This window comes from Rhododendron vialii, chromosome 10a (genome assembly GCF_030253575.1).
Source record: "Rhododendron vialii isolate Sample 1 chromosome 10a, ASM3025357v1".
Taxonomy (NCBI): domain Eukaryota; kingdom Viridiplantae; phylum Streptophyta; class Magnoliopsida; order Ericales; family Ericaceae; genus Rhododendron; species Rhododendron vialii.
Window position 1 is genome coordinate 34,583,312 of NC_080566.1, and position 23,179 is coordinate 34,606,490.

Consider the following 23,179-nt stretch of genomic DNA (forward strand, 5'->3'; position numbering starts at 1 on the left):
GGGCCACCTCAAATACACGTAAATTAACAAGCATGAATTGTTGACACTATGACACGTGGTGTCACGTTTTCACAGAATATTTTCTTGAATCTGAGTGCCATCAGTGCAAATTCTGTGTGTAATGGTAGCCCCCAATTTTACCCTTAAATAGTTGAAATCCTACGAGAATTTCACCTTTAAAGAAGCAAAACAATAAAAGGCAGCTGAAAAACAAATAAAAGCAGAACACCACTAGCAAGAAAATATATTTTGTGATCGAGGAGCAGTTTTCCTCCTTCTCACAAAAGTGCGTAAGCGCCCCACTTCTGCGAGGGGAGGAGCAGTTTTCCTCCTCACAAAAGCGTGCAAGTGCCACACTTTTTGCGAGGGGAGGAGCAGCAACACCAAATAATCAAAACTAGGCATGGCTAGACCACATTATTTAGGCAAAAAATTAACTTAAAAACCATAGGAAAATAGAGAGAAGAGGGAATTCACTCACATCAATTGACAAAAAACATTTCAGGCTCTTCCCAAGCAACCTGTATAACCATCAGATCCCCGACTAGTTTTTTTTTTTTTTTTTTTGATCAGCAACAAATTTCATTTCAAGAAGCCTAACGACACTTACATGAAATAATTAATAACAGTCGGTAAGAGCTAAATCTACTGAAAAGTAGGAAACGAGCAAAACCACAGAAGAGCATACAAGCTCAAAAACACATTACCGTTCATTTATTCAATATAGTTCACTAACAAGGATCAGACCATAAATTTAACACTTATATGTGACCATGTCATACCAACACCAACACCAACACCAAAATCATACTTTGCAGGCATAACCTAGGACTAGGAGTCTAAGATTAAGCAGCTTTAAGTGTGTGTCCAACGTCAAGGACAAATCGGTATTTAACATCAGCTTTGACGAGACGTTCCATAGCCGTGTTCACATAGCCCATCGGAATGACCTCAATTAGTGGAGTTATGTTGTGCTTTCCGGCAAAATTGATCATCTCTTGCGTCTCCTTCATACCACCAATGCAACTTCCAGCAATGGCCTTCCTCCCTGTAAAATCCAATTCAAATGTAACATATAAATAGCAGCAACAAGGCGGACACACTCAATGCATGTAAATTTCAACCTCGGAAAGAGTTACTCACTCCGTCTCACAATCTTGGTTTATTATATGACACTTCAACTTTCTAAATGAAGAACTGAGAATTGCATTCAAACTCAAGTTGAAAGGCATTAATTCCCTTTCCCCCTGTTGCCCAATACGACGATATGTCTCCGGTCATAACTACTGTCATAACTACTATGTTAAGGATATTTCTTAAGTATTCGAAAAGGACTAAAAATATAGGAACATAAAAAAAATAGAAAGATGGACGAACAATATGGGACGAAGGGAATAAAACACAAGCCTAAGCAGGAAGGTGGTTCACAGCTACTCTCTCAACCTTAATGAAGCAAATGAATTGCCTCGATATATTGTTGGGTTAATCCCCTCGTATTTGGGCTTTTAGGTCTTTTCAGATGTTGGTTCTTTATTGTGTTATCTGGGCTTTGTGGCCTTTTAGGTGTCGGGCTTTGGCCATTGGGTTTTCTCATTGGTTAGTATCTTGCCAATCAAGGGCTTGGGTCTCGGATAGACACTTGTTGTCTTTCTCCTTGTCCTTTTAATCTTTGTAATCTTTCAAAGATTAATAAAATCTTTTCGCTGTTCAAAAAAAAAGAATTGCCTCGATATATAAGCCAAAGCATATATGTATAAACGGAGATGCTTACCAATAATCAAAGGAAAGACCGGTAACTCGAGTGGCTTATTTGGAGCACCAACCATGATGATCTTTCCATGATACTTCAATAGAAACAACAATGGTACCAAAGCATGAACTGCAGATACCGTGTCAATGATGCCATCCAAAGTACCCACAGCAACCTATAATAACTCAACACATCAATATTTTGTAACTACTCCGTACATACTTAAGAAATAAGAATCTCTATTGTCAATATCACTCCTGGGTGGGAAGAAAGATACCTGCATTTCGTGTGGATTAGTGCTGACTATGAACGAATCGGCACCAAGTACTTCAATAGCTTCCTGCTTCTTGCTCGGGGAGGTACTTATAACGGTCACTATAGCCCCAAAAGCCTCGGCAAATTTAACAGCCACATGGCCCAACCCACCTAGGCCCACCACACCCACTTTTGTTCCAGGCTTATCAAGCCCATAATATCTCAGTGGGCTGTAAGTCGTGATCCCGGCACAGAGGTGGGGAGCAGCAGCATCAAGAGGTAGATTGTCAGGAATCCGAACGATATAGCGCTCGTTAGCGATCATGTGTTCAGAAAAACCTCCGTACGTCTTGGTTCCATCATAATTCACGGAATTGTATGTGGGTATCATTTTGGGACAATAGTTTTCGAGGTTGTTCTCACAGTTTTCACATGTGTGACAGGCTCCAACCATGAAACCCACCCCCACTCTGTCTCCAACTTTGTACTTCTTTACCTTGCCGCCAACCTCGGTCACCGCTCCGACAACCTCATGCCTGCGTGTATCAATCATGATCACACGTTTATCCATTGTAGTTGGTTAAGGGGTTCACTCCGATTTATGTTTCGGGTAGTAATTAAATAAGAAGGAACATATATCAATAATAGCAATATGGACATTTGGAGATATAGTGAAGCAGAATTTAATATATTTGCAAAATCTCTACACAAAAAACAAATAAGAAGTTGAAAGAAAGGTATTGCAGTCATGAAAGCTCCACAAGATAATGGTCTGCCAATAAACAAGAAAACATGTTCAAGCAACCATGCACTTCATCGGAATCAGTCAATTATCGAGGCATGAAGTGAAACCCGTTCTTTTGTCGTCTTGGTTCGGTGTGAATTCAACTTTCTTCGGTCAAGAAGACGTGACTATATCGCATTTCGATTGTGTGTGATTCGTGGAATCCAGTGAATGGGTTAAACACAGAATTGAAAGGGAGGACAAGAACATTGTGTGTGAGAGTAAAAGGATAAATATACGGGAGCGAGCGAGAGTTAGTAATCTTTGTAATTTCTCAATTTGAAATCAATAAGGGAGTTTATAAATACAACGGTAAATTTACTGCATGTAACTTGTTTTTAAGTAAATAATATTCGGACAAAAATGCCCTTATAAAAATGGACAAAAATACCCCTACTTTTATTACATACAACCACAAACATATAACCACATCCAAAACCTATATACCCCATAACCCACATTTCCCTCCATTTTTTCCCATCTTCTTCCAGGGGATATTTTTTTGCTTCTGGTTCTTCTGGCCGTTCCAGGCCACCTCCATTGTTGAGCTCCCATCTCCCACCATAAACCCAGTCGACATCTGCCTCCGAACTCTTACTTCACACCTCCTAACTCTCAATGGAAACCTCGATTGTTACCTCTCCCTCCATTGGTAAAGAAGAAGTATTTGACCCAACATATAAGAGCAATGTGCATTTTGATTGGGGATTGGAAGGTTGTGCAATGGAAATGGAAGTTGACAAGGAAGAGGGAGCCATGGATGTTGTAGTTTTAGAGCCGAAATCATAGCAAGAGGTAACTCAACACTCTATTTTTAGCCTGGTTCTGTCCCGACATTGTCATATTCTAAAACTTGAAATTACGCCACAATTTCAAACTCTAGAGTTTGAAAATTGAAAACAATATCATATTCTAAAACTCGGAATTCTGCCAAAATTTCAAACTCTAGGGTTTTTAGAACTGGTTTTCAGAAGTGGGTTTCAGAAAACAGAGAGCGAACGTTTCAAAATTTTGGCCGAAATACTTGGTTGGAGTAGGGAAGGATAATTTTGGAAGTTCACAGCTATTTTGAGGTTATATGATAGCAAATTTTTATAAGATTTGTGATTTAAGTTAGCAAAAAGCTACATGCAGTAAATTCGCAGTTGTATTTATAAACTCCCATCAATAAATGGGCGAGTGTTGTTGTGATCTCTGTGCGTTCAAAATCACTTCCAGACACCACATCAGTATTCTAAATCGAGTACAATTACCACCACAACATTTTCTGGGTTGACAATAACATTGTAAGAATCTATAGGAAATAAGCACGTAACATTCAACTAATTTATACCTACAAGCCGGAAGGCCAGAAACAATAATCGAAAGCTCAAACCACTAATGAAGTAGAATTTCAAAAACGTATATGTACCAAATCCAACAATATACTTGAAAAAATCAAGGAGTAGAATCAAAAAGCACACCCATGACACAACTAATCATAATCATGGAGAATGTAATTGAAACGTACCCAGGGACAAGGGGTAAGTGGAATTTTCCCATTCATTCTTCAAACTGTGAAGATCAGAGTGGCAAATCCCACAATACAAAATCTTGAACCTCACATCCTCATCTCCCGTTAACCTGAAAACATCACCAAAATAAATCAATTTCCAAACAAAACATTTTTTAAATACATTTCCCAATTCTGTCTCACAACCCCGAACAATCGCTACAGCCATTTGGGGCTTTGGCTTATTTGGTTTTAGGGTTTTCCACAAAACCCAAAACGCATTTTCTTTCTCAGTTCAGTTCAATTCATTTTTATCTCAAACCCCAAAACAATAGCCAAAAATAATTTGTTTTGGGTTTTTCAGAAAAAGGAAAAACCAAATCCCACATCCTCATTCCACTAGGACAACGGTTGTGCCAACGCGAACCGTTGTCCTTGTGGTGGCTTAGACTTGAGAGTTTGCTCTCTCTTAATGTCACATGTTCAAAATCTCTTAGTACCAAGGCCGGCCAGGGGGTAAGCCCCGCAAGCCGGCGGGCTCGGGCAACCCCCGGCAAGGGGCAACAAAAAAAAAATGTATGTATTCAAAAAATATTAGAAATCCAACAAAAATATATCGAGGGGCATCATCCGAAAAATTGTGTACAAATTTGTTATAAAAAGTAAATATTTATGGTTTCCACCCACTTTAAAAAATTATGATACTTAAGAAAATTAAGAGGGTGCGCAAAGAGAGGTTTTCGATACATTGGGTAAATAACAGATAAAAAAAATAAGAGGGCAAATTAGTAAGAGAGAAAATTAGGAGGGCTTCAGATAAGAAGGAAAAAAGAAAAGAGACGCTATAGCCAAAACGAGGAGAGACAGGATTGTGCGAAACCCTTACTTTGATTTGCCCCAAATTTACCTGGTATAAACCCTTACTCTGATTCTGTGAAGAAGTAAAGAACAATGCTGAACGCCAACGCCGACTTGTGAGAAGCTGTTTTTTTGTTTTGATTAAGAGCAAATTCAAGCCTAAGGTTCTCTCTCTACTCTCTAGTCTTTCAATACCGTACTTTTTGTTTCTCTTTCTCAGTAAGTGAACTTCTTATTTTCTTTATTCGGTTAGTGGAGCATTAATAAATTAGTATAGTTGGTGGTAGTAGACAAAAGTGGAGCATAATAAATTCATAAGAAAAAATAAGTATGAAATCTGATTCATTTCATACACGCACACTACTTTGTTTTGAATTGGTATTTACAAAAAAAAAAAAGTTGTTCAAAGAAAGAAGCAATTTGATGAGGATGTAGAAGATCGATGATGCCAATAAAAGTCTATCACCGGAAGATCGTTTAAAATTTTCTTATTTCCTCCGCATCATAGATCAAGCTCTTGCATCAGTTAAGGACCGGTTTGAGCAATTTGAACTTTATGAAGCAATCGTTGGATTTTTGTTTAACATGAAATTCAAGAATGTTGCTGAAGAGCAATTGATGGAGCATTGTGCTAAACTATAAAGTTTCTTGGAATACAATCAACATGTTGATATTCACGAGAAGAAGTTATTCCAAGAATTTAGACATTTGAAAACAAAATTGATTGACATCCTTGATTTTATAAGGTCTTATTGGAAAGGTGGCGGTTTCTAACTGGTTTAGGTTGCTTATCGAATTTTGTTGACTATTCCGATCATAGTTTCGGCTGAGAGGAATTTTTCGAAGTTGAAGTTGATAAAAACTTATCTTCAGACTATCATGTCACATGAAAGATTAAATGGAATAGCTATGATATCAATTAAAAATAAGTATTTTGATAAGTTAAAGTATGATGATCTAATAATTGAAGAATCTGCTTCAAAAAATGCAAGGAGAAGTTATTTTCTTTAAATAGGATCGTGTTAATCATAAAGCACTATACCCGGGTGACGTAATTCAAGCTAAATGGATAATATAATCTTGTTTTTATTCTTTTTTTTATTTTCTTTTTTAGATCGGGCTTAGGCAATCTAAATGTAGGGGCCGGCACTGCTTAGTGATATCAATTTCTTTAGAGTCAGTCCATACAGAGTTTTCCTCTTCTTTAATTGGGACCGACTGTAGAATTAGTCCCATAATTAATCAAATGGACGTGAAAGCTGAAAAGCTGAACCGGACACAAAGTTAAAAATTATAGAAACCCCTATGAGAAATGCTAACCTCCTAGAGAACTTGAATAGAGAGAGGACCCCAGAAGTGTCTCTGGCCGCCCATCCGAATGCCTTCACTGGGTGTTCTTCTTCCGGTGCCTTCCCCATCTGAGAGAGAGAGAGAGAGAGAGAGAGAGAGAGAGAGAGAGAGAGAGATTTGTTTCTCTTTGTAGATGGAGGGGGAGAGAACGAGAGGTACTGGACACATGGGATTGCGATGGTATTTATAGAGCGAGATATGCTACATAACATGTAGTAGATGGTATAGTGGTTAGATGTATTGTACCTAGACTTATTGTTATAGAGCCGAGAGCGTTCCGATGGTATAGTGGTTAGATGAGCCCTACAAAACATGTAGTAGATGGTATAGTGGTTAGATGTAGTGTACCTAGACTTATTGTTATAGAGCCGAGAGCGTTCCGATATTATGGCACGGAATCAATGTGGTGGGCTAGGGGCGACGTAATTGGTGAGGTGTGGCTAGATGGGTCTCGATATCCTGGGCGCCCGCTCACGCAAATAACCAGTGGAAACTATTCTGGAATCATCTATATAGTTCCTTTCGGGAGGTATTTTGCCAAGCGGTATACATTAGCGGGTTTGTAAAAGTTACTCCATAGTGCAGGGGTTCAAAAACTGTTTATAGTCCTGAATCACAGGAGACTCTGACAGGGCTCAAATCTTGGCCTCCGATAAAGAATGATCAGGAAATACCATTGGACTACAAACACTTTTTTTTTGGTTAAATATCAACAAGCTTTTTGACTCTTCCAAGAGGTTAATTAGTCAGATTTGGGGTGGCAACGAAAATCAAAACTACCTATCCAAACCGGACGTTTTTGTTTTGATCCGTTGATTTATAATCCGAACACGAATGAAAATATTTGAAAACTGTAGTACATGATTTGGTCCACGAACTTTTGGTATGGAATCATGAGTTAACTGAGACGTAAAGTAGGTATTTTAACATAAATAGCAGTATAGTAAAGGGTGCTGATTTTGTCATTCCCGTTTTTGTTAACTTCACTCTTCTGCATGTGTATTTTTGGTGCAAAGATACACGGGAGTGGTGTTAACAAAAAAGAAAGTGACAAAAATCATTTCTCATAGTAAATACTCCTACTTTTACCTATTGTTATGTCATAAACTTCTTGGTGTTTGTGTATTTTAAAATCCAAGGGGTAAAATGTAATTATACCCAAAATGAAAAAAAAATATGATATACTCCTAATCCTATGAGTTTATGACCTATCAATTCCTCCCGATGGATGAAATGCATGTTTTGCTTAAATTGGAAACCCTGGACAAAAACTGAACCTAACCATGATTCCCTGATTCGTTCGGTTAGGTCTATCGGACTTTTAGTTCGAACATATATCTCAATTTCTTGAAATTGTGTATTGCGCTTTGGTCATTGGATTCTTAAAAAACTTATCCGATCCTGACAGTGTGCAGGCCTAGTCAGATTTTATTTGTATTTTCTTTGAATTCATTTTTTAAAGATTTTTTCAAGAAATATACTCATGATTCAAATCTTTTATGCTTCGTTTGGTTTGTGTTTTGAATTTTTTTTTGATAAATAGTTGGGGTAATAAGTGAAGAAAGATAGAGAGAGAAATGTTGAAAGTAGGGGAATCTAAAGGGTATTTTTTGAAATTTTTTTTTTGAAAATGGAAGAGAACAAGACATTAATGTATCCCGTAATACTCTCATGAACCAAAAAAAAAAAAAAAAAAAAGACGACTCGGAAAAATAGGTAAATATTCATGAAAAAAAATTGATGTGTATAGACAGTAATTATTCAGTGCTTCAGGAATACCGCTAAGTGATGCTCCAAAAGCCTTCTCCATCATACAATTGTGTGGGAGCCACATACTTGGTGGTGGAGCCACACCTATTTGGTGGAGAACATCCTTGGAGTGCTCCGAGAGAAAATAATAATTTTCTGATCAATTGGGATTAGTACCAGTCTTGGGCAAAGACAAATAAGACGTTCACCTTGGGGCTCTAAACTTTTGTTGCAACGAGGGTCCCAAAAGAGTTGTGTAGTGTTCAATAAATATAAAGTTTATAAAATGATATTTGCTCAAAATGAGAATGTTAAATAAGTGAAAAATTAATTATACTGGCATAATTAGCACTTTTGCAGCTAAAATGCAAGAAGATTGATCTCTCAGTGATTGTTTTAAATTTTGTAATTACACGTACAATTTCAGCAATTTAACTTATTGAATAATAATAATAATTTTTTTTTTAAATTGTCTCATCTTTCCACCATTTTGGTTGTAAAATCTACAAAGGGCCTACTTTCTTAAATATGCGCTGGGTCCTAAAATGTTCTCTTTATGCCACAAAATATTGGAGGCAGGGGAGCTGCTGTCCCTTTCAAGGGGCAGCAGCCTGTTGTCCCGGTCAATCGGGGCTCGCTCCAGTTTCACTTTGATAATCGGTGTTAGTACTGTGGCTCATATGTTAAGTGTGAAGAGATACTAAGGAATTCTAGAAAGAAGGCCAGATGCCAGAGTGGAGCCGAAGTGCAACGAGTGGAGCGTATCAGGTTAGGGTTAGAATAGAGTAGGTATAAAGACTCTCTGTTGTAAACCCTATTTTGTACTGTGATAATAAGAACAACAGCCATTCTCGCTCTCATGGACGTACCCGGAATTGGGGAACCACATATATCTCTGTGTTGATTTCTTTACTGTTTTATACTCATAAATCGTGTGCTTGTGTGTGACGATCCTAACAATCGGTAGCGTTCACTTTGTAAAGCTCGTCAAGTTGAATAAGTGTACCAAAAACTAGCTTGATCGGATATCATTAAATGCCTTATCGGAACACATATAACTTGCCAATAATGGGTTCCAGTGGATTTGATAATGTTTCGATAAGGCACTTAATGATATCCGATCGAGCTAATTTATGACACACTTGTTCTACTCGACAAGCTTTACGAAGTGAACATTTCCGATCATTGAAGCGAGACCGAAGCGAGCCCCGCTCGGCCAGGACAGTAGGCTGTTGCCCCTTAAAGGGACAGCAGCTCCCCGCGTCCCAAAATTTTACTTAGGGTAAATTTCACCCACACCTCCTGAGGTTTGCTACTTAGACCGATTCCCCCTCCATCTTTGGGAATTGACAACCCAATCCCTTCGGTTTATAATCATACTCCACTTACACCATATCTTCAGTTGACCGTCTAGTCAACAAACGGAATCCCATGACGACAACTATTTTTCTGAGATGCCAAATTTGACCCTCCGGTACTTAACAGGCAGTAACGATCATATATTTCACCTGTTGGCCCACTTAACGATCATATTTCACCTGTTGGCCCACTTAAATAACCCCCTGATAGTTCGGAAAGGTTTCTAGGGGATCGCTCATCACGGCGGGTACTCTTCCAATCTTGAGGTGGGAATACCATAGGCAGGTTGAGCTTGATCGGTAGTAATGACATATTAAAGTTGCAGACGGCGTAGACATCTTCTAAAAGAAATCTCTCTCTCTCTCTCTCCCCAAAAATATAAAATTTATACACATAAACACTTTATGGTTTGATCCTAAAATTATGCGCCTTTCATAGTGAATTATTTTCCCGAGATCAAGGGAGTACAATATTTCCATCGATATCGACTACACATACCCTGCGCTAGTATTGATCAAAATATGGTACCACAAAAGAGTTCAAAAATCTAAAGCACAATACAAACAGAGCCACTAGAGGCAATCAAGCAGTGTACGTAGTTTTAAACTAAAGCATGACTAGAATACATTATTTTTGCCAAAATAGGAAATCATAGAATAGAGTACATGTAAACACAATCAAGATACAAAAACATATCAAGCTCTTACCAAGCGAAATGTACAACTAACGGATCATCGACTAATTGCGTTATTAAAAAAAAATAGAGAATATTTCAAAACTGACAACAGAAGCCAAACAACAAAAAAACTTAACAAGACATTACACACCATCCAATTCGCCCTTTCACGTGGCCATATCACACCACCAACGTAATTCATATCTCGGAAGAATAACCTAGGTCGATCGACTAAGCAGCTTTCAGCGTGTTTCCAATGTCAAGGACGAACCGGTATTTAACATCAGCTTTGGCGAGACGCTCCATAGCTGTGTTCACATAGTCCATTGGAATGACCTCAATTTTTGGAGTAATGTTGTGTTTGCCAGCAAAATCGATCATCTCTTGCGTTTCCTTCATTCCACCACCGCCACTTCCAGCTACCATCTTCCTCCCTGTAATACCCAAGTCCGATAGGACATACTAGTTAAATAGAAGAAACGAGAGACACGCACTCATATACAACAAAAATGCAGACAGAGTTGGCTATGCTATTTAGACCTTGCGAATTTGCAACCTAAATGAAGGAAAAAGACCCTCGACGAGTAAGCTTCAATGTATGATTACGGTTATAGTGAATTGGAAAAGCTCTTACCCATGATCAAAGGAAAGACCGGTAAATCGAGTGGCTTTTCTGGAGCACCAACCATGATGATCTTTCCATGAGACTTCAACAGAAACAACAATGGTACCAGCGCATGAAATGCAGATACTGTGTCAATGATTCCATCCAAAGTACCCATTGCAGCCTATATATAATAACTCCACTTGTCAATATGTTTAATTTCGCTACAAACTTACGAATCTCTAATGTTTAATATCACTCGCAGGTGGAAAGTAGGATATACCTGCATTTCGTCTTGATTACCGCTGACCAAGAATGAATCGGCACCAAGTGCTTCGATAGCTTCCTGCTTCTTGCTGGGGGAGGTACTTATAACAGTCACTATAGCTCCGAAAGCCTTGGCAAATTTAACAGCCACATGGCCCAACCCACCTAGCCCCACCACACCCACTTTCGTACCAGGCTTATCAAGCCCGAAATATCTCAGTGGGCTGTAAGTCGTGATCCCAGCACAGAGGAGGGGAGCAGCAACATCAAGAGGCAGATTGTCAGGAATCTGAACGATATAGCGCTCGTTAGCGACCATGTGATCAGAATAACCTCCGTATGTCTTGGTTCCGTCATAATCCACGGCATTGTAAGTTAGTATCACTTTGGGACAGTAGTTTTCGAGGTTGTTCTCGCAGTTTTCGCATGTGTGACAGGCTCCAACCATGCCACCCACCCCGACTCTGTCTCCAACTTTGTACTTCTGTACCTTGCTGCCAACTTCTGTCACCACTCCCACAACCTCATGCCTGCATATATCAATCATGTTCATGCTTTTATGCGTTGTTGTTATTGACAAAATCAGCTCTAGCAGAAAGTAAATTATCTTGATCTTGCTTAATACATGTTCTATAGCTTTAGTCAATAGGCGCTTAGCAAAAAAAACACAGAAGAATAAGCTTTAGCCAATAGGCCTTGAAAAATTCATATAATGAAACCACAAAATTCATAAGATTAATCCACCATTTCAACTTTTTTAACCATTAATTTTATGAATTTTGTCGCTGGTGTTATTAGATTTTTGTGGCAAAATATATAAATCCATTTGAATTCTCACAGTTAAAAAAAGTCTTCTCAAGTCAAAAAAAGACTCTGCAAAAGTTACGAAATTTTGTGGTGTTGGTTATGAATTTTTCTGGTCAAAGAAACAAATTTTTTTGGTATTCAATTGCGAGATTTTGTTGTAAGATATACATTTTTTGTGGTTCAAAATACGAAAGTGTATATCGTAAGTGTGTACAGTAACCGTCTAACCATTTTTGGTCAAACTATATATACGCTCATAATCATGGAGTATATTTTTCATTGAAAACGTACCCAGGGAGGAGGGGATAAGTGGAATTTCCCCAGTCATTCTTCACGCTGTGAAGATCAGAGTGGCAAATCCCACAGTACAAAATCTTGAAACTCACATCTTCATCTTTTGTGACCCTGAAAACGTCGCCACAATCACTCTCAATTTCAAAGAAGAAACAAAACAAAACAGAACAGAACCCAAACAAATTACTTGATTTCGATCAATTCATTGTTAGCTGGTAAAAAAAAAAATGAAGAATCCGTCCACAGACAAACTCTAACCTTCTAGAGAAATTGAACGGAGACAGGACTCCAGAAGTGTCCCTGGCCGCCCATCCGAACGCCTTCACGGGGTGCTCTTCTTCCGGTGCTTTCGCCATTGAGAGAGAGAGAGACAGAGAGAGATGAATTTGTTTGCTACACGGAGGGAGAGAGAGAGAGAGACAGACATTGGAGTCACTGGGATGGCATTGCTATATATAGAGAGCGTTTGGAAACGGCCTGTAGTCTTGCAGGAGCTTGCTTTGATTAATCAAAGTTAAGTACAGTAGTAAAAAAGAATGTGGGAGTGGGGCTGACGTAATCCATGAGGTGTCGAATCAACTAGCAAGCCCACAGGAAGCGTGAGTAGAGACCAAAGTTGTCAATACCGTACCGCCAGCGTACCGTTTTCACTACTGGAATGGTATGTACCGGTACCGGGCTGTATTCCGGTACCGTTCCGGATTTACCGCAATTAATATTTTATATATATATTTAATATATATCTACCATATTTTAAGTATAAACATAAATAAAATGTACAAAAAAAAAAAAAAGAGAGAGAGAGAGGGTAATTTTGTACCGGCCGGAACACCGGAATATGTCCGGAACAGGCCGGTATTGTCCGGTACACCCGGTATTGGCCGGAACAGGCTGGTATTTCAACCGGAACGGAACATGACTTTTTGCGTTCCGTTTACGCACCGGTACGGAACGGATTTGACAACTTTGGTAGAGATCGTTGTTTTGAACTTCCCAATCCTGTAGAGTCTCTCTCTCTCTCTCTCTGAACTTTTCTACCGGAAGGTTTATCGTTTGGGGGGAGGGGCTGCCGCCCCCCTCCTCTCCCTCCTTCCTCCCTTTTTTCCCCCCCTAATCTCCCCTTCCTTCTTCTCTTTTCCATCGTTTCCACAACTTCGGTTTCAGCTTTTCCAGTTGTCGAGTCCGGGATGGACTCCGGCCATGGTGCAGTGGGTCTTTTCGTTCCGTCCTCACGGTGGAAGCTCAGATCTGGTAGCTGGTGGTCGGTGGTGAACGAGAAAACAAAGTAAAAGAAATGAAAGACCCTTATTCTGGGTACTCTGTACATTAGTCAATATATAGTTGATTACATGAGCTAATTACAAGGAATGAATATCACTAATTGGTACAAATGGAGCAAATTAATCATGGGATTATGATTGGGGGAATCATGGGACTATGATTGGGGAATCATAGGATTATGATTGACTTCCTTTACGCCCCCTCAAGCGAGATGGAACAGAGTGGAGGTTGAGCTTGCTGGCAAGGGACACAAAACGTTCGCAAGGGAGTCTTTTGGTAAAGATATCTGCTAGCTGCAATTCAGAAGGCACATACTGAATGCGTAAAGCCCCGCGAGCCAGTAATTCCCGTGTAAAGTGATAATCAATTTCAATATGACGAGTGCGAGCATGGAAGATGGGATTAGCAGCCATGTGAAGAGCGGAAATGTTATCACAAAAAACACAAGGCGGGGACCGCAGTGGGAGGCCAAGTTCACGGAAGAGATAACCAAGCCAGCGTAGTTCAGCAGTGGTGGTGGCAAGAGCTCAATACTCCGCTTTGGTACTTGATCGAGAGACAGTGGATTGTTTTTTTGCGGTCCATGTGAGTAGATTCGGACCAAGGAAAATACATGCACCTGTGGTAGAGCGTCGATCATCTAAAGACACAGCCCAATCAGCGTCGGAAAAAGCCTGAATGGTATTATCAGAAGAATAATGAAATGAGAGGCCATGTTCAATGGTTCCTTTAATATAGCGATAGATCCGTTTGACGACTTGAAGGTGGGAGGTCCTGGGATGTTGCATAAACTGGCACACTTGATTGACCGCAAAGGCGATATCTGGTCGAGAAAGGGTAAGATACTGCAGACCACCGACCATACTACGATAAATAGTGGGATCATCCAAAAGGTCACCATCATGTTGTGATAACTTTGAGTTGGAGGGAAGCGGAGTAGAACAAGGTTTGCAAGACCATTTTAAATTTAGATAGGAGGTCAGTGGCATATCAAGATTGTGAGAGATAGAGTATGTTATTGGTGCGAGTGATTTCCATGCCAAGAAAGAAACCAAGTTCACCCAACCGGCGGCTATCAAAAACTGAGCATAAGACTTCAATGAAGTCATTTACAGCAATTTTGTCGCTGCCAGTCACAATCAAATCATCAACATATACCAACACAAAAAGGGAATGAGTTGATGAGTGTCGAATGAAGAGAGAAGCATCTGATTGGCTATTAAAGAAGCCATTATCGAGCAAGAAGGAGTGCAAGTGATGAAACCATGCGCGAGGGGCTTGTTTAAGCCCATAAAGAGCCCGGTGAAGTTTACAAACAAAGTGAGGGCGAAAAGGATCAGTGAAACCCGGGGGTTCTTTCATGTAAACTTCTTGTTGGAGAAACCCATTGAGAAATGCATTACGAACATCAAGTTGTTGTAGAGTCCATCTACGCGAGACAGCCATGGCAAGAATAGTGCGAATCGTGGAAGGTTTCACAACGGGGCTAAATGTCTCATCATAATCTAAACCTTCCTGTTGATTATATCCTTTGGCCACCAGACGTGCTTTATGCCGTTCAATAGATCCATCAGCATTACGCTTAATTTTAAAAATCCATCAACAACCCACTATATTCATTGAAGAAGAAGCAGGGACAAGAGACCATGTTTGGTTGCGGAGGAGAGCATCGTATTCTTCTTGCATGGCATGTCGCCAATGAGGAAATTTAGAGGCTTGAGTATAAGAGGTGGTTCAAGAGTTAAAGGATTTTTAAGGTCAACGGTTAAATCATGGGGCAAAGGATGTGGAGATGAGCCATAGACAAGTGTGTTGATACTTTTAAAATTCTTTGGTGGAGGAGAGGAGTTGGGAGTGACTGATTGGGATGGGGTAGATGGGCTAGACGACAAGGGAGTTGTTAGTATTTGAGGAGTGGGCGAGGGAGGAGTTCCATGAGGAGAAGAGGTGGTATGAGGAGGGAAAGGCTGATTAGAAGTAGGGACCTGCTGTGGGGATGAGTCTGATGGTGGAGTATCGGGCAAAGAATGTGGGAGGGTAGAGTTGAGAGATGAACAGACCGGTTGTAAGAAGACTGGTCGGGGAGGTTTTGGTGGTGGAGACACCGAAAAACATCGAGTGTCCATGCATGGAAAATTAGATTCATCAAAAATAACATTCCGCGAGACATAGACGCGTCCTGTTGCAAGGTCCATGCACCTGTATCCTTTGTGATTGCTTTCATAGCCAAGAAAAACACATTTGGCAGACTTGGGTAATAATTTGTGTTTATTATAAGGTATCAAATGGGGAAAACATGCACAACCAAATACTTTAAGGAAACGGTAGTCGGGTGGCCGTTGCAACAACTTTTCATATGGCGAGAGATACTGAAGTTGTGCCATGGGTAGCCGATTTATAAGAAACACGGCAGTCGAGAATGCCTCCAACCAAAAACTAGATGGTAAATGAGACTGAGAAAGTAAACAAAGACCCATTTCGACAATGTGCCGATGCTTGCGTTCGACCACGCCATTTTGTTGTGGTGTGTGGGGGCAAGAAATCTGGTGGGCAATGCCATGTTGACGAAGATATAAGGTAAAGGGTCTGCTGGTGAATTCACCACCTCCGTCAGTTCGAACCCTTTTGATGCTGTGAACTGCTTGTATGGTGCGAGAAAATAGATTTTCCACCATTTTCTTGAACATGATGAAAGTGGAAAGAACATTAGATTTCCGTACAAGAGGATAAATCCATACATAGCGAGTACAATCATCCACAATAGAGAGATAATAGCGATAACCAGAATGTGATATAATCGAAGCAGGACCCCATAAATCCATATGTAAGAGATCAAGTGGGTTTTTAGCATTAAAATTCCGAGCCAAAAATGGTTGTCTACATGACTTGCCCAATGGGCAGATGTGACAAACTTTATTAGGATTAATCTTGCCGACAATAGGTAATTTAAATTTTTTATGTAGCACACGAAAAACTCCATGAGAGGGATGACCAAGACGAGCATGCCACACATCTTGATCCGTCTTTTCACCATAGAAGACTAAACGACCAGAAATAGATGGATTGGCATGGATATGATATAAGCCAGCGGAGCTACTGCCACGGAGAAGAATCTGCCCAGTCTTGTTGTCTTTCACACGAAAACCATTAGAATCCATCTCAAAATAGCAGTTATTATCTTGAGAAAAACGTCGAATGGATAAAAGACGTTTTCTAATGGCAGGTACACACAAAACTCCATTTAGTGACAAAGATTTGGTAGGAGTACGTAGAACAGATTGCCCAATATGAGAAATAGGCAATTGTGATCCATTTCCGATTATAATTGAATCAGTACCTGAATATGGTTCAACATTTGAGAGATTAGAAGTGGATGAGGTCATGTGATGTGTTGCTCCAGAATCTAAGCACCAATTTGGATTAGAAAGATCAAAAGCCGACAAGTTTCCACTAGTTGTAGACTCGGCCGCGTAAGCAAAGTTCCCACGGTTGGGGCAAACTTTGGCAATATGACCTTGCTGGTTACAGATTTGGCAAAGCAAAGAGAAATGAAATGGAGGGCGATAAGTTGGAGTAGGTAGAAGTGGAGGATGATTATCGAGTGCGAGAGATGTAGAAGGTGGACGCCGATTTTCTCCAGAGTGATACCCGTTGCCCCCTCTTCCACGACGCCCCCCACGACCTCGGTTGTTGTTATGATGAAAATTTTGGTGCGGCTGGTTATTGTTATGGTGGAAATTTTGGCGCGGCTGGTTATTGTTATGAGGGGAATTTTGGACCAGCTTATGGGCAGAAGAATGGGGATTTTGGGGAAGGCGAGTAGCAGCAAGGGCGGCTCCGGTGGATAAAGATAGAGATGTCATCCTTTTAAGAAGGTGTTCCTCTTGAAGAAGAAGATCATAGAAGTCGTCAAAGGTATTTGTGGGGCGAAGATGGAGAGATGTGATGAACTCCTTGTATTCACCACCAAGAGCATCAATAATATAGTCAATAAGTTCATAATCTGATATGGGTGATCCTGCTGCAGCAAGAGAGTCGGCGATAGATTTGGCTTGTAGTAGGAAATCTCCAATAGGTTTCTCTGCATCCATCTTTAAATTGCGGATTCGATCACGGAGAGTACGGATATGAATTTTGGATAGAGGAGAAAGCCTCTTTTCCAGAAGGGTCCATGCTTCATAAGCCGTTGAGCAAGAGAGGAGTAGCGTTTGAATCGAGGGAGAAGACGTGGCTTTGATCCAACTAAGAACAAGTTTGTCCTTAGAGTACGCTGGATTTACGGAACCATCTTCAAGTCTCTTGAGAGGAGCAGTTGTTTGGCTAGAAACAACATCCTTGAGATCGTGTAAATCCAGTATATCCTCAAATTGTGAACGCCAGCACAAATAGTTATTTCGGTCCATCTGAGTGTTGAAGTGATGAGATATGTTGAAGGAGATAGGGAGAGAGAGGTTATTAGAGGAGGAGGCAGTAGAAGATTTGAAAGCTGGAGTTAACTCGCTAGTCATGACTGATCGTCGCGAGCTCTGATACCATGAACAAGAAAACAAAGTAAAAGAAATGAAAGACCCTTATTCTGGGTACTCTGTACATTAGTCAATATAAAGTTGATTACATGAGCTAATTACAAGGAATGAATATCACTAATTGGTACAAATTGTGGAGCAAATCATGGGATTATGATTGGGGGAATCATGGGACTATGATTGGGGAATCATAAGATTATGATTGACTTCCTTTAGGGTTAAATAAGGTGAGGTTTGTGGAGTTAGGTTTTGTTTCCGGCGGTCTTCCGTCTCTTTTACCGGCTGGTTCTTCCAGTCTGGTCTTGTACCAATTCGGGTCTCCCCCGGATCTGGTGAGGTTGTGGTGATGGGTAAATAATTTCTTTGTTTTAATTAGTTCTTGTTCTGGTGCGTGTTTTGGATGGGCTAAGTTTTGGTGTTTGGTCAGATTTGAGGGCTGCTGTGGTCGACGGCTGATACGGTGGTGTTATGGGGGTTTCCGGCGGTGGCAACAGTGGTGCCTGCGTTGGGGGTTCTCATTTCGGCTCCGGTTTGGTTGTCTCGCCCGAGTTGCTCCTTATTTTGGGCCATCAATGGCAAATCGAGGGTGAAGGGGGTTTCAGCTGCCGTGGTCGTTTGAGCTTGTCAGAGTCTGGCCGGCGGTCGTTGTGGACTATCCATGGGAGCAGTTTTTTTCTTTACGCTTGTTTTCTGTATGTTGTTTTCGATTACGTTTGTCCTTATTGTGTAATGGTTTGTACTGAGATCTCTTTTGAGATCTTTCTATCTTGTCCCGGACCGGATTCTCATATCGACACCTAGTGTTGATTTGCTTTTGCAGGGTGTCCTAGGGTTCCGGATTAAGTAGTTTGGTGCACTCCTATGTTTAGCAATGTAATCTTCGCCTTCGAGCGTAATGAAATTGACTGATTCAAAAAAAAAAAGTACAGACCGTTGTGTAATTTGTACTCCCTCCGTCCCAAATTCTTTCTCCGGTCCGCAAAACGGAATGTTAAAAATAATATAATTTTTTCAAGAAAAAATTTAAATTTTTTTCACAAATTAAAAATACTCCTTGATATCTAATAAGTTGTTGAAAAACTCTTGATTTTTTATTGCAAAAATTGTATTATTTTTAACACTCCGTTTTGTAGAGGGAGTATATATATAGAATCAAATAGGCACCGTTCCACGCTAAGGTTTCTTATTTTCTGCTTTACGAGATTGGTCATTCTCTCACAATATATTACCTTTAATTCAAAAAATAAGTACTTATTTAACAAATAAATTTTATTTTAGTTGGTGAATTACACCCTAATGACATAAGTTTAAGTTTAAATTGTTCAGTTTATAAAACAAAAAAATAATATGAATTCCATAGAGTTTAGACCAATTTAATTAATTTTTTAGTTAGTGATTCATAACAATATTTATTTATTTATTTGTGTAGATTTATTCTTTAGACGTTTAGAAATCTATCTACTATAGAAATTTATTTGAACCTCATAAGCCTTCAAACCTTCATTCCTAATTTTTTAGATTTTTCACTTTTTTTTGTTTATAAAACGTTTATAAAACAAAAGAGAGGGAGAGAAATTTGGGGAAAAGAGAGGGAGAGGGGGAGGGAGAGGGAGAGAGAAAGAATCATTCTATGCCGGTGGGTACCATTACGTGGTACTCTAGTTCATTTTTCATCACACGTCTTTCAGTGTATAGAATGAGACCAATACTAACATGCATCGAACACGTGACCGGAGAAAATATTAAACTGTCTTTTTTATTAAGTAGTGTTTTTACCCGTTCGATACACGAAACTGAATCCCGTGTATCGAACGGACGCAAATGCTAATTAGTCTCCTTTTAGTCTATATGCTACTGATGACCATTTAGTTTAATGCTCTTAGATTTCTTCATAATCCTTTTGGAATTCCGAGGCACGCGCACAGAAAATGAGAGAAGTAGCTTTATTATTATTATTTTTTTATCAGGGAAATACTTCCCTTCAAGAACGCCCATCCAACAATTACTAGACAGGAGTCTCGTACTCTTAAATCATTATAACGATCTGACCATAGACCATCTTTTGATCCAAATATTTGGAAAGTATACATAAGAATGTACCATGTAGTTTTCGGATCAAAAAGAAAAAGAAAAAAGATACCATGTAGTTTTAGGTGAGTGTTAATATATATACCACATGAGGTTTTAGCTCCCAACTAATGTGGAACTCAACACTCTTAAACCCCCAAATCCGGGGTATTACAATCTTCCTCCTCCTTAGGGCTGCAACGTCCTCGTTGTATAATCCCAACAACCTCCTCTAGTGTTTGTGGTGGCAGAGCACATGATTCCTACCTAGTATCCACCACTTGGACCAGGGCGGGGTTCTGATATCATTTATAACGTCCCGACCCGACTGACCATAGATTCCCTTTCGATCCAAACACTTGGTCTGAAAAGATATACCTAAGAAGGTATCATGTAGCCCTAAGTGGGTGTTAATATACTACATGAGGTTTTATCTCCCAACTAATATGGGACTGAACGCTTTCAAACCCCCAAATCAAGGATATTACAATCATACTGTGAAAGTGGACCAAACTGAATTTAGCAATAGTGTAAGTCAAAGATCAAAAGAAAAAACCTAAGAAAGAGGAGTTTCAATTCAAATAAAATAACGAAGCCCTAAATTCCACCCAAAAAAAGTCTGACAATTTAAAAAAAAAAAAATACTATGAAACTCACGAGACCGAGTAACCAAAGAACAGGCAAATCAGGTAACCATAGTGAAATTAGGAGAGAATAAAGATACTCCGTAGAATTGAAAGGAAGAGAGGAAAAATGTTGAGTGGCAGTGGTGTTAAATTCAAGGTGCTTGAATGGGTGATTTGGTCTTTTAGCCATAAGTTTTAACGTCATCCACGTTTGCTCTTTAACTTGATGGTTGGGTTGGGGGTTGTGTGAATATGGGTTTTCGAAGTTTAAGGGTCTAAGTGATTTTAGCTCAAAGTAGAAGGGGTCAAAGTGTAGAGTCCATAAAATGGTTTTAATCCTAGAAAAGTCCACAAAATAGTCCCTCCATCCCGAAAAAATTGTTCGGTGCACAAAAAGATAACCTAAAAAAAAAAAAAAATGAAACTTTTTGTCAAAATTAATTCAAACTTCTTTCCGTAAGTAAAAAAACTCATTAATATCTAGTAACTTGTAAGAAAAAAAGTTCAATTTTATTTGCAAAGATACTCCACATTGTTTTAATTAAGTTATCGTCTTGCGGATTAGACAATTTTTATTTTTTGGGACGGAGAAGAGATAAATATAGAAAAATAATTTCGAGGGAGAAATATATGTTTGATTGGATAGATAACCAGTTATGCAACTTGAAACTCACCTAGTTTTTTTCGGAAAAATATTCATTACTCAGTGTCAGTGTCGGCTCAGTAGATGACATATATATTGGAAATATAATATTTGAAATTACCAATCATCACATACTTACCAACCACATTACTCATGATTGGATTATGAAAAAAGAATTGGGGATATTGCTGTACAGTGGTGTGCGCAGTACTATGTTGCGCACTTTCGAACCGTTGGATGGTGCATCCGACGGCTCGATTCTTATCTCGCGGGCAATGAATGGCTCTCGATCGTTAGTTACCGAGATGAGATCCGAGCCGTTAGATGTACGATTCGACGACTAAGAGGTACACAGTACGGTACTGTACACTTCACTGCACAACACTAACCCGAAAACAAAACAAAAATAATCAAAGGCAGGCAGAGAACTCTACGCTTGTTGTTGTCATAAAAGTACAAAACTAATCATGCTTACTTTAATTTGGAATTTCTTATTAGGATCTTTTCCACTAGCTCAAAAGTACTAATACGTAGGAGTATTTCTTTTTCCAAAGTCAAACCATTCATTTGTACGAATGTCAAACTAAATCGTACGACTGACTAAAAACACACAGTAACAAGAGTAGGTCTACAGTTACCGATCGGGAAATCCCGATCGGAATCCCGACGCCCCGCCGGGCAAGCTCCGGCCACCGGACGGCCGATCCGATCCGTCCAATAATTCTAAAAAAAAAAACTGAGTGGGCTCATGCAAGAATAAATGGCATCCGACGTGTGTACATAGCCGATCCAAGCACTCCATTTTTGTGTTTGGATCGGCCAAAAACGGAGTGTTTGGATCGGCCAAAAAATGAGTGCTTGGATCGGTCACTTACACACATCGGATGCCATTTATTCTCACGGAAGCCCACTTGGTTTTTTTTTATAGAATTATTGGACGGATCGGATCAGCCATCCAGTGGCCGGAGAGTGCCCGGCGGAACGTCGGGATTCCGATTGGGATTTCCCGATCGGTAACTGTAGACTTTCTGCAGTAACAAGGCCCAAGATATTGTGAAAATGGTGACATTTTGTGACATGCTGACGCGGAGTCGTTAATTCGTTCATATTCGATGGTGATTGGGTGGTCAGGTCGAGCTCGGGCTCCCTCAAACATACGCTACGAAACATGGATGAATTGTTGACAACATGCCAGCTTTTGTATATTCTCTGCATCTTAGGCCCTCAGATATTTGGGCTTTGTTTCTCGTTTGGATGTAATTTTCAACCTTTAGTTGGAATTTCCTTTCTCTATTAATAAAATATTACTTTTGCCCATAAATTTAAATAAAAAAAAATCCAACTGTGACACGTGATATCATTGTTCCACAAAATATTTGATCGAATAGCATATATTAGGTGTTGGTGGAGCCTAATAGTACAAAATTTCAAGTATAATATATGGTTTTCTCCAATTTTACCCTTAACATAATACTAGAATTTCTACTTGAATTTCACTGTTAAAGAAGCAAAAACTTATGTTTCACTGTTAAAGAAGCAAAAACTTATGTCAAAAGTTTTGCAAAATACTAAAAACTTATGTACAAGTTTTGATTTTATATGGTTCAACATACGTTTTTTTACAGAGGCGTCAATGTTTTAACTTCAGACATTTTTGCTATTATTATTTTTGGATTAATTAACGAGGAGAGAGATGAAATTCACCCGTAGAGGAATGTATGCTTTTCAATTGTGAATCTTTCACATTTCTCATTTTATATTCGCACAATTTATTGTCCTCGTGACTGTAAA

The 23,179-nt window shown here is 39.5% G+C and overlaps 2 protein-coding genes across 3 annotated transcripts in view; both read right to left on the reverse strand.

Annotated features, from left to right (window-relative positions):
* Positions 1-744: 744 nt before the first annotated feature.
* Positions 745-23,179, reverse strand: part of LOC131304274 (probable mannitol dehydrogenase) — a 40,463-nt gene continuing 18,028 nt past the window's right edge. The window contains exons 1-5 of one of the 2 annotated variants that reach the window (XM_058331457.1): positions 6,460-6,557; positions 4,296-4,412; positions 2,028-2,541; positions 1,772-1,925; positions 745-1,048 (exon numbers count right to left, since the gene is read on the reverse strand). In XM_058331457.1, coding sequence (XP_058187440.1) covers positions 846-1,048; positions 1,772-1,925; positions 2,028-2,541; positions 4,296-4,412; positions 6,460-6,557 — 1,086 coding nt within the window. In that variant the 3' untranslated portion in view covers positions 745-845. Of the gene's footprint in view, positions 1,049-1,771; positions 1,926-2,027; positions 2,542-4,295; positions 4,413-6,459; positions 6,558-23,179 lie in introns of those variants that run through there. The other variant, XM_058331456.1, reaches the window with a different exon arrangement.
* LOC131304273 (probable mannitol dehydrogenase) lies at positions 10,194-12,724 on the reverse strand. Its single transcript, XM_058331454.1, has 5 exons — positions 12,504-12,724; positions 12,243-12,356; positions 11,161-11,674; positions 10,908-11,061; positions 10,194-10,707 (listed from the first exon to the last, which is right to left on the reverse strand). The coding sequence occupies exons 1-5, from the start codon at positions 12,599-12,601 to the stop codon at positions 10,505-10,507; spliced, it is 1,083 nt and encodes a 360-aa protein (XP_058187437.1). The 5' UTR covers positions 12,602-12,724; the 3' UTR covers positions 10,194-10,504.

Bases quoted from the DNA above. Each gene is read 5' to 3' on its own strand.
- LOC131304273 (XM_058331454.1), bottom strand. From the start codon at position 12,601: ATGGCGAAAGCACCGGAAGAAGAGCACCCCGTGAAGGCGTTCGGATGG. The intron at 11,062-11,160 runs GTATATCCTACT...TATTATATATAG, and splicing joins GTAATCAAGACGAAATGCAG to GCTGCAATGGGTACTTTGGA. The intron at 10,708-10,907 runs GTAAGAGCTTTT...TGGGTATTACAG, and splicing joins GGTCTTTCCTTTGATCATGG to GGAGGAAGATGGTAGCTGGA.